At 24.3% G+C, this 12,093-nt stretch overlaps 1 protein-coding gene across 3 annotated transcripts in view; it reads left to right on the top strand.

Annotated features, from left to right (window-relative positions):
• Positions 1-12,093, top strand: part of LOC122505545 (helicase domino) — a 39,963-nt gene that overhangs the window by 8,343 nt on the left and 19,527 nt on the right. For all 3 annotated transcript variants that reach the window (XM_043617246.1, XM_043617245.1, XM_043617244.1), the window contains exons 4-13: positions 2,764-2,993; positions 4,658-4,984; positions 5,350-5,560; positions 5,834-6,277; positions 6,579-6,760; positions 7,105-7,194; positions 8,669-9,159; positions 9,444-9,630; positions 9,971-10,107; positions 11,898-12,084. In XM_043617246.1, coding sequence (XP_043473181.1) covers positions 2,764-2,993; positions 4,658-4,984; positions 5,350-5,560; positions 5,834-6,277; positions 6,579-6,760; positions 7,105-7,194; positions 8,669-9,159; positions 9,444-9,630; positions 9,971-10,107; positions 11,898-12,084 — 2,486 coding nt within the window. The remainder of the gene's footprint in view (positions 1-2,763; positions 2,994-4,657; positions 4,985-5,349; positions 5,561-5,833; positions 6,278-6,578; positions 6,761-7,104; positions 7,195-8,668; positions 9,160-9,443; positions 9,631-9,970; positions 10,108-11,897; positions 12,085-12,093) is intronic.

Here is a 12,093-nt window from a genome sequence, read left to right as displayed (position 1 = left end):
AATTATTTATTTTTGTATTTAAGTAATTGAATTCTAGTAAAATTTTCTAATAAAAATTGAATTAAAAATTAATTTTTGTGTAAAATTGTAAATAATAATTGAATATTAAAAGCATTATAGTGTGAATTTTTAAAAATAATTGAATTTTGAAAAGATTTCAAATTAAAATCTTTAAAAATTGAAAATTTTTCATATCTTCTTGTTTTATAATAATATTTTTATAAGTTATTGAATTTCAAAAAGGTTTGAATTTGAATTTTTCGCAAAACTTATTTCTTATGGAAAAATAATAATGATTAAATATTTATTCAAAAATGAAGTTATTGATGTTTTTGAATAATTTTACTTTTGAAGAAATTTGTAAATAAATTTAATAGAACATTTTTTTGAGTATCTAATAATTTTTAGAGTGAATCAGAATATTCTTTAGGGTCATGGAAGAAGTCAAAATTTTGTTTGGAAATGAGGGAAAAACAAAATTAAATTTTTGTGGCAACTCTGGTTGAGAATTATAGAAGGAACTTTTTTCTTTTCTTTTTTTTTTAAATTTGTGAAAAATAAATGATTTGCGCACTTAGGACATATACCAGGTAGGCCACAAGGGGGCCGCCATGGCATGGTCTTTGCCATCCGAGCTGCCATTCAGACCTCACCAGTGTCCGTTCACCCTTCACCCACCTCTACTCTAGCACCCGCTCTCATTATAGGTGATTACTGTAGGCCTGTCGCTCAATGTTTAATTCGTTCACTTATATATTTATTTTATTCGTTCATTTAATCAGAGTGGTCGCAATGAGAATTTTATTTGGAAAAAAAATCAAGAGATTATTAGATTCAAATTTAAAAAATAAATCACTTCTTAACCAAAAAAAAAAACAGTAATAATTATTATTACTGATAATTATTTTCGAAAATTTCATTTCCATCCTTCAAAACAATTCAATTGTTTCCAAAAATTTTAATAAACTTGTTATTAGCCAGACTTTAATTATTTTTACACATTAATAAGATTCTTCGACGGAATTTAATTATTTTCAATTCAATTTTAATTAAATTTCTTGGAATAAATTAAATTTTTCAAAATTTCATAAATTATGAAAGTTCCAAATTTAACTAAGAAAAATTTTATTTATAAACAATAGTAGAAATTATGCGACCACTCCCTTTTTTGTAATTTTAATGCAGTTCTTCAGTCTAAAGAACATTTTGAAATTCATTTTAGTTCGACTGATGTGAATAGCACTGCAGACAAATTGCATGATAAAGAATAAGATTCTTACGATTTGATTTATGAATATTTTTAAAAATAAATATTTTCAGAGTGTCTACTAATTAAAGAAAATTCAAATTTAAAATTGAAATTAAGAGGGAAAAAATTGTTTATCATTAGTGTCGTTTAATAACAAATTTTAAAATACCTAATAAAATTCATTATTAAAATAAATTTTATTATTAATCAATAAACAATTCTTAACAATTTATACAAATAAATTTATCCTCAATTTTACTAGTTGAAACATATTTTATAGAAATTTATTATTTTTTATCACTTTGAAATTTTTAATTGTAATTCCATTTTGGGAATTTTTTCAATAAATTATATTTCGTTCATTTGAACGTTTAAAACTTGTGGGTCATTAAGAAAGTAGTTTTATAATTTATAAAAAAATTTTTAATTAAATTATAAAAATTTATTTAAAAAAAAAAAAATAATAATGTTCATATTTTCACTTAATCGGTAGACACTCGAGATCCAAATTTCAAACTTTCTTTATCGTGTAACTGTTTAATGTAGTCGATTGATTCTACAGTGAGAATAATATTTAATGTTGAAAACTTTTGCCATGATTGCAAAATTATTGCACATCTGTGTCGTAAATTATTTAATTTCTCTACAAAAAAAAATTGCTTTTTAACAAGCCTACTGTGATTTTCTAGTGGAGATTTTAGTATTTTCGTTTGGAAAATTAAACAATAAAAAAGAGAATTCAGTGAAGTGATTAAAATCTGAAAATTCTCTTTTTTTTGGTAATTTAGTCTACTCGAATTATTTTTTAATTGTTCTAGTTAAACTTTTGCATGTTGTTTGTTATTTAGGGCTTTATTTCCCATTTCAGTCACAAATCTATTTATTTATCGTGGTGGAAGAATTTACAAAAGATTTGCATGTTTTCTTTCTCTAGTTTCTTCGTAATTTTCCTATTTTTTATATCTTTTTTTTCCAAATTATTTTTAAATTATTTAAATTAAAAAAGAAATAAAAAAATACAAAAGTAATAAAAGTACAAAAATTAGAAAAAGTGATCAAATAAAAAGCAACAAATTTGTGATAAAAGTTAAATTATATTTTCAAATTGAAAGAGAAAAAAAATGAATTAAATATGAAGTGAAATAAAATTCAAGTTCAGTGGAATTACAATTTAATAAATATTTAATTAAACTCACTAGAAAATTAATTTTTTCTAATCCCACAGAGAAAACTCCGCTGTTTCATTATAAATGATGAAAGAGTCTCAAATTTTTGTGGGTAAATAAAAATTTCAAGCAAATGTAAGACTGTATGGCTTTTTATCTATTCAGTCCAAGGGCAGTTTTGATACAAAAATTATATAAACCACTCACTTTTTTCTTTTGCAATACACAAAAAACATGTAGTGCAAGAATTGTGATTCACAGTGTTTCTATGTTTTAAAAATGTTTCAATTTGGTATTTTTTTCAAAAAGAAAAATATTGAAAGCATAATGTAATTTTTCTTATTTTAGGCGGAACTCCCTTAGTTTTAGATCTGCCACAAACAGTAACTACAACAAATTCTCCTAGTCCAGCATCATCGGATAAATCTTCGACGACAAATTCGATGAATCGTTCATCACCTGCCACACTTCCCGGCAATCAACCTGTCGTTAAACTCGTCAAACTTCCCACATCTTCTGTAACAGCCTCATGTGATACCTCAAGTAATCAAGAACAAATTGTGGAAAAAGCCAAACAGGTAATTGTTTATTTATTTCATGTTTTTTCTTTTACTTTAATGAGAAGAAAAGGAAACTTCATTTTGTGAATGACATGAGAATTTTTTTTGGATCTTGCACTCTATTTAAATTGGAAGCAATGCAAATTTAAAGATGGATCGAAACACGGAAAATCGGGGAATTGTCAAAAAATTTTAATGTAACTAAGTGAGAAAAAAATTGCAATTTTCAAAAATAATTGACTTTCAGAGAAATTAATTATTTTTAATAAAATATATCTCGGAAGAATTACATTATTTTTACAAAATTTTAATAAATTTCTTCGATAGATTTGAACTATTTTTAGAAATAATAAAAAATTTCAACAGACATTTTGAAAAAATTTCTGAAAAGAGTATTATTAGTAATTATTTTTGAAAATAATAAAATTATGCAAAGAATTTATTTATTTTTCAAATCTTCGGAAAATTTTAATTACTTCTTGCCAGATTTCAATTATTTAAAAAAATTTAATTAAACTTCTGCGATGGACTACAATTATATTTAAAAAAAGAAATAAAATTCTCCAGAAAAATGAAATTATTTTCATAAATAAATTTTAATAAAACTTGACATTATTTTTAAAAAATTAAATAAAATTCTTCGATGGAATTAAATTGTTTACTTTAAAAATTTTAAATAAAATAATAGCAGAAATTCAATTAATTTCACAAGTTTTTTTAATAAAATTTCTCGAAAATATTCAATTATTTTGAAAAATTTAAGGAACAAGTTAATAATAAGTTATTCGTAATAAAATTTTATGCAAGAATTAAATTATTTTCGATTCAAAATTAGGAAAGTTACGAAAATTATAACTTTACTTTTAACAAAAGTGTTATCATTAAAAAAAAAATTTACTGAATTTAAAATAATCATTAATTTTTTAAAAAAATGAATATCATTACAGATTTTAAAAGAAATAGAATTTTCAAAATCTTTAAATTCAATAATTGATAAATAATTCAATGTTAAAAAATAATTTTCTTATTTAAAAAAAATTCAATTTTTTATCCAAAATTGACCTAATATATTTTAATTCCAAAAAAGTTGCAAATAAAATTATCATTGACTAGTTAATAATAAAAAGATAAAATTATAACTTTATTAAAAAATTAAAGTTTCGAAAAAGTTTAGGATTTAAAATTTTAAAGAATTAGTTTTTTTTTAATATTTGAATTCTATATTATTTTTTTCTCTTAAGATTATTGAACTTTTATGAATAAGTAGTTAAAAATGTTTTAAATAATTGAAATAATTGAAAAGTAAAACCAAGAATTCAATTAAAAATAATTTAATATTTTTATAATTTTACTGAAATTTAAAAAATTTTACTAAAGTGAATATTCAGTTCTTGTATTAAGATTTTTTCTTATGTTTCCCTTTAGAAATTAAATTTCCATTTAAGAACAATATAAAATTTTTATTCAGTCTAAAGAAAAAGAAAAAAATACAAAAAAAGAACAAAATAAGTCAAAGAAATGTCAGGGAATTTTGAAAATCAAAATCTTGCAACCACACTAAATAATAAAATTAAATTTTCCCGACAACCCTGAATAGAAAATAATTAAAAAATAATAATAAAAAACAAAATTTAGATACAGATTGAAGGAAAAATTCAAAAATTCGAATAATTATTTTCCAGGAGGCGTACGTAATGCAGAGGATTGCCGAATTACAAAGGGAGGGCTTGTGGTCCGAGCGGCGATTACCAAAAGTCCAAGAACCCGCGAGATCGAAAGCCCATTGGGATTATTTGTTGGAGGAAATGGTTTGGCTTGCCGCTGATTTTGCCCAAGAACGAAAATGGAAGAAAGCTGCTGCCAAAAAATGCGCGCGAATGATTCAAAAGCATTTCCAAGAGAAGGCAACCCAAGCGCAAAAAGCGGAGAAACTCGAGGAGCTCAGATTGAAGAAAATTGCGAGTTTCGTTGCAAAAGAGATAAAGACTTTCTGGTCAAATGTAGAAAAGGTAATTTTCTTTTTTTGTCTCATTTCAAAAGTTTAAAAATAAATATTTAGAACTTCACCCCACACTTATAAGCCGGCAATTTTGACTTTTTTTCAATGTTTTAATTGTGTGCTCGTTGTGGGAACATTAATATTCTAATTAATAAATTGGATTGAATTGCTTTTATGTTCAGTCACTTTCTTTTTTTAGAAACAATAGAGAATTTAAAAAAAAAGGAGGAAAAGAATAGAAAAAGAAACAAAAGAATAAAAAAACTAAAAAGAATAATAATAAATATTTTTGAATAGAAAAAGAAGTAAAAAAAAAATAGAAAAAGAAACGAAAGGAGTAGAAAAGTTAAATAATGTTGATGTTTATTTTTTCAGTTGGTAGAATATAAGCAACAAACGAGACTGGAAGAGAAGAGGAAAAAAGCTCTGGATCAGCATCTCAATTTTATTGTCGATCAGACTGAAAAATACTCAACTTGGTTGACCGAGGGCCTCAATAAGACCGAAGGGAGTCAAAGTATGCCAGTATCAATAAATAGTTCTCGAATTTCATCGCCTATACCCTCAGGAAAACAACATTCAGATGGTAAATATATTTATATTTACACAACATTTTTTTTTATTTTTTTTTCTTCTATTTTTTCAATTCCTTTTCTTGAAAATTTATTTTTATCAATGATGACGAAATACCATTTCTGAAGGTGCGAGATTCATTCAGCTCAATCCTACTTTCTGCTGCTATCGAGGCATTTGTCTGAGAGTTTTATTCTTTAGTAGGGAACAAAAATTATAAATTTATAATTCACCTATTTTCTAAATGTAATTACAATTTTTTTTTGTTGAAATTTTCTCTTTACAGACGAATTCGAACCAAACCAAAGTTCCGATGACGATGAGGAGACAATAGCAAAAGCGGAGGAGGAAATAAAATCGAATCATAAAGAAGAAGTAGAACTTTTAAAGAAGGAATCAATTATTCCATTGGAAGATTTATTGAAAGAATTGCCACCGAATTATCTCGATGAGAGGGACAGAAGTTTAACGCCTGAATTAAAGGAGAATTTCGAGGAGGAAAATGAAAAGAGCGCTGATGGCGATACTGAATTTACTGTTGCTTCTGATGAATCCACTGATGATGAGGAGGACACAATTATGGAGCAGGAGAAGCTCGAGAAGAATGTCGATCATAAACAGGAACTGGACGATCTTAAGGCTGAAAATGAAATGTCTATTGATGAATTGATGTCAAAATATGGAGCTGGACAAGACATTCCAATGGATGTTGATAAGGTTTCTGATCGAGGTAGTTTTTCTTTCAATTTGCTTTTTCAAGTTTCTTTTGTGTAAATATTTTCAATTCTTTTTGCCTTTATAAAATTTTTTTTAATTTTTCTAAATTTTCTCCTTTGTCTTTCTCTTTTGCTTTTTTTTTTTATCAATGATGACGAACTACCGTTTCTGAAGGTGCGAGATTCATTCAGCTCAATCCTACTTTCTGCTGCTATCGAGGCATTTGTCTGAGAGTTTGTTTTTAGAAAGAAAGAAACGAGTGAAAAATTTGTATTCTTTTGAAAACTATGTTTTTTTTCGCATTTTTTTTGCAGAATCTGAAGCAGGCAGCGAGAAAGAAGATGACGAGGACGAGAAGAGTGATCAATCGGAAAGTGACGAGAGTGACTATGATGATAAAGATCACGATTCTCAAACTCAAAGCGAGGATGAGACGGGAGTTGGTCTTAAATCGCTTCTCGAGGATTTGTCCGGCGAGCAATCACTCAATAATACCGTAAGTTTGCATAATTTTCGCTCATGAAATGGAAAGTTTTTTCATTTCTAGTTTAAAAGAAATGTAATTAAAACAATTTTATACAATAATCGTTTTTCATTAGTTAAAGAAGTTTTAATTTCTTTAACAAATTAATTTTAAGTAGAAAAATTTTAATTAGTTGAACAAATTAATTTTAATTACACGAGTTGGCTAAATTTAATGAAACTAGTTAATTTTCATTAGTTATACAAATTAAATTTAATTTGTTGAACTAATTAATTTTAGTATCTCATTAACAAGTATTTATTCAAATTTTCTTAATATCGATTAATTTAATTTAAAAAAAATGTAATTTTTTCCAGACTCAAGAAGCGGAAAGCAATGAAATGGATGACGTTGCCGCCTTGGCTGAAAGTATACAACCAAAAGGAAATACTTTACAAACGACAAGCGTAAGTTTTCATTTCATTAAAAATTATTGTTCACTGCATCAAATTTTTAAAATAAATTCGTTCAACGTAGAAAAACGGAGTTTAGTCTTAAAATGTGAAATTATTTATTAAAATACATTTAACTAATTTAGTTTTAAATATTTATCAAAAGTAATTTTTTTTTAAATTATTGAAAAATTATGAATTGTCATTGAATTTTTTTTCTCTTTAAAAACTATAAAAAAAAGAGGAATTTAAAAATATATGAAAAACATACAAAAGAAAATTGAATTTTTCTATTGAAATAATTGCATTCTTGAGGAACCTTCTGAAAATCAGCTATTAAAAATAATTTAAAAAATTTTAAGTGTTTTAGTTAAAAATTCTAGAAAATAATTGAAAATTGAAAGAGTTATAATAGAAATTTTTAGAAATAATTAAATTTCAAGTGACTCATTCTAGAAGAATTTTTTTTTTTAATTGAGATATCAAAAAATTTTCTCAAAATTATTACCCATAAATAATTAATAATTGATTAGAGAAGATTTTTAGTTTGGAAATATTTTTAAGAGTAATTTCAATTTTGAAGAAATTAATAATAATAGTGATCAATAAATTTACTGAAAAACTATAAAAAATTATTCAATTTCATAAGCTTTGAAATTAATATTTAAAAATTCCAATGTTAAATAATTTTAGTTAAACATTCTGAAGAGTTTAGTTTCATTAAAAATTGTATTTTAAATTCGTTTAAATATTTGGTTGACTTATTGAATATTAATTTAACTGAAAACATTTCGAATAATCGAAATATCGCAAAAATAAATTGAAATAATTGAATTTTAAATGACATTTTTCTTTTTTGATTAATTTAGCTGTCAAAAAATTGTCTAAATATTATTGAATTCCCAAAAATAATTATTTGAAAAATTTTTAAACAGTTTGTACTTTAGGAAAATTTTTTTGAAATAAATTTTATATTTTAAAGAATTTTTTTTAAGTTTTTTTTTAAAAATAATCGTGTTTTTGTAGAAAAAAAAATGAAATAATCATTTTTTGCGTCTTAAAGACGATCTGAGTCCTGTAATAACAACTTTTATAAAATATTTTTGTATACTTTCTTTTTCTAATTAAAATGTTTATTTTTATAACACATTCTTTTTTAGTAAAGAATTTTCACAATAAATTTCCCTATATATTACAAAAAAAGTTTTATTAAAAAAGTTAAGTTTAAAAACGCCTTCACTATCCAAAGCAACTACGCTTTTCATTTGCTTGTTGTTATTTCAAGGGAGGTAGAATAAATGAGATTGTCTTTTGCATAAAGAATATAAAACATTCTTAATTGCAAAGACATCCCGACAACTTATTTTTTTTTTAAACTTTTAAATTTACTGTTCAAAATTTCAATAAATAAGAGATTGAGAATTATTTAACGAATTTAATTATTTAAATAACAAATTTTAATAAACTCGATTTTTTTTTTCAATTGCAGGTCGTAACAAAAGTTCCATTCCTTCTAAAGCACTCGTTACGAGAATATCAACACATTGGATTAGATTGGCTGGTGACAATGTACGAGAGAAAATTAAATGGAATTCTAGCCGATGAAATGGGTTTGGGAAAAACAATTCAAACAATTGCACTATTGGCGCATCTTGCATGCGAAAAGGGCAATTGGGGCCCGCACTTAATCATTGTTCCTACGTCTGTTATGTTAAATTGGGAAATGGAGTGTAAAAAATGGTGTCCAGGTTTTAAAATATTAACATATTACGGTACGCAAAAGGATCGTAAACAAAAGAGAACTGGTTGGACAAAGCCAAATGCATTTCATATTTGTATCACTTCATACAAACTTGTCATTCAGGATCATCAGAGTTTTCGACGGAAAAAATGGAAGTATTTAATTTTAGACGAGGCGCAAAATATCAAGAATTTCAAATCACAACGATGGCAATTGCTTCTCAATTTTCAAACTCAAAGGTAATTTTTTTTGTAACTATTTGAAAATAATTCTCGCTGCCGACCACAATGCAGTTTTTTCAATTTCTGTTTTTGTGTTTTTTTTTCTTAAACAGCGAGATATTAAATTCTTCATAAAAACTCGTGTGTTCGATTAAGAGGAATTTTTTAGGACACGCGTATCCTGTCTGAAGATACAATTAATAATTTTAAAAATTTATAATTTTATATAGTTATGATTATAATTCATTATAATAATTTTTTTTATTTTATTATCATAATTTAGTAAAAAATTTCGATTGCAGGCGACTGTTGCTAACGGGAACACCACTTCAAAATAATTTAATGGAACTTTGGTCGTTGATGCACTTCCTCATGCCAAATGTTTTTCAGTCACATAGAGAATTTAAGGAATGGTTTAGTAATCCAGTGACGGGAATGATTGAGGGAAATAGTGAATACAACGAGAATATTATCCGACGACTACACAAGGTTTGTACGTACTTGAATTATTGAAAGGAAAGAAAAAACAATTCTCGCCGCCGACACACAGGGCAATTGTAATTTTCATTTTTCTGTGTTTTTTTGATATTCTCAACGGCGAGAGAGGAAAATTTTCCATAAAAACTCGTGTGTCCGATAAGAGGAATTTATAAGTCATGCGTATCCTGTCTGGAAAAACATTTTTTTAATAAAGAAAATCTAAAAGCCCTTGAAATAAATAAATAATTGAAGAAAATAAATAAAATAAATAAATGAAGGAAATAAATAAAACAAATAAATGCAGAAAATATTTTTATGGGGAAATAAAAAATTTCTTTTGTTCTTTCAGGTCCTACGACCCTTTTTACTCAGGAGGTTAAAGACTGAGGTAGAGAAACAACTGCCAAAGAAGTATGAACACGTTGTTATGTGTCGCTTATCGAAAAGACAGAGATATCTTTATGATGATTTCATGTCCCGAGCAAAGTGAGTATTTTTGAATGATTACAGATTTTAAATTTAAAGAATTCACTAATTAAGTACATAATATTAAATATTCTCGTTTATTATTTTATTCAAAAATTTTAATAAAATTTTTCGCAAGAGTTTCATTTTTATTCTTATAAATAATAATATTCTTTAGAGCAATTTCAATTATTTTCACTACAATTTTAATAGAATTTCTCAAAAAAATACAATTATTTTTAAAAATATTCATTAAATTCGATAAACTTCAAGAATTTTAATATAAATTCAATTAATTTCAACAATTTTGATGAAATTCTCTTTAAGAAATCATTATTTTCAAAAATTCAAATAAAATTCTTCGAAACAATTAAATTATTTTTATGAATTGTAAAATCCTACACAAGAATTCAATTATTTTCATAAATAGGAAAATTCTTCGCAAGAATTAAAATATTTTCATAAATAAAAAAATTTAATTATTTTCATAAATAATAAAATGTTTCGGAGGAATTCAATTATTTCCAATTCAATTTTAATAAAATTTCTCGAAAGAATACAATTATTTTTTAAAATATTATTTAAATTCCATTATTTTCAAGAGTTTTAATAAAAATTCAATTATTTTTATAAATTATAAAATTCTTGGCAAAAATTCAATTATTTTTGTAAATAATAAAATTCGTCTGATAAATTCAATTATTTTCAATACAATTTTAATAAAATTTCTATATGAAAAAATTCAATAATATTCAAGATAATTTTAATATAATTTCTCTAACAGGTTCAATTATTTTTAAAAATTGTAATACAAATTTTTCTAAATAATTCAATTTTTCTCAAAAGTTTTTAATAAAATTCTTTGTAAATTTCAATTATTTTCAAAATTTTCAATTAAATTATTTTTCAATTACTTCAAAAAATTACATTATTTTTACAAAATGAATGTAATTTAATGAAATTCTTAAAAAAAAATGTAATTATTTACAAAAACTCTAATAAAATTATTTAAAAGAATTTAATTTTCTATGAATAATTTTAATGTTTCAAATTTTATTTTATAAGTACTTTATAATTTTCGCTGCCGACCACAATGCAGTTTTTTCAATTTCTGTTTTTGTGTTTATTTTGTTAAACAGCGAGATATTAAATTCTTCATAAAAACTCGTGTGTTCGATTAAGAGGAATTTTTTAGGACACGCGTATCCTGTCTGAAGATACAATTAATAATTTTTAAAAAATTTAATTATTTTCAAAATTTTCAGTAAAAATTATTTTAAAAAAAAATCTTTTATTTCCAAGAAAATTGAAATAAATTCTTTAAAACAATTTAATTATTTTAAAGAATTTTAATAAAAATCTTGCCAAGAATGAAATTATTTTCAATACAATTTTAATTACATTTTCTCGAAAAAATTCAATTATTGAAAAAAATGTTGATAAAATTCTTGAAATGAATTGAATTATTTTCAAATTAATTTAAAAATACTTTACAAGAATTTAATGATTTTCAGTACATCGAAAATTTAATTATTTCTGATAATAATTGAATACTTGAATTGGATTCTATTAAAAGTTTTTATAATTGAACTCTTGTGAAAAATTCAATTATTTTTTAAAATAATTGAATTTTTAGGAGAATTTTTACAAGATATTTAAAAATAATTGAAATTTTCGAAGAAATTAATTAAAATTGTATTGAAAATAATTGAAATCCTGATAAGAATTTTATTATTTATACAACGATTGTGAATATATATTATTGCTAGAAATATTTTTTGAATGTTACAATTAAATATGTTCTTTTTTAGAACGAGAGAAACTCTGGCGAGTGGAAATTTGTTGAGTGTCATAAATGTATTGATGCAGTTACGTAAAGTTTGCAATCATCCAAATCTTTTCGAAGTTCGTCCAACAATTTCGCCATTTCAAATGGAGGGTATTGAATTCGTCACCTCTTCACTTATTGCCAATGCACTCGAATACGATCCATTTGAGGTAAACTGA

Source organism: Leptopilina heterotoma, unplaced genomic scaffold (genome assembly GCF_015476425.1).
Source record: "Leptopilina heterotoma isolate Lh14 unplaced genomic scaffold, ASM1547642v1 Lhet_36, whole genome shotgun sequence".
NCBI classification, from domain to species: Eukaryota; Metazoa; Arthropoda; class Insecta; order Hymenoptera; family Figitidae; genus Leptopilina; species Leptopilina heterotoma.
The sequence above is the reverse complement of the archived record's forward strand: the minus strand, read 5'-3'. Positions and strand labels throughout refer to the sequence as shown.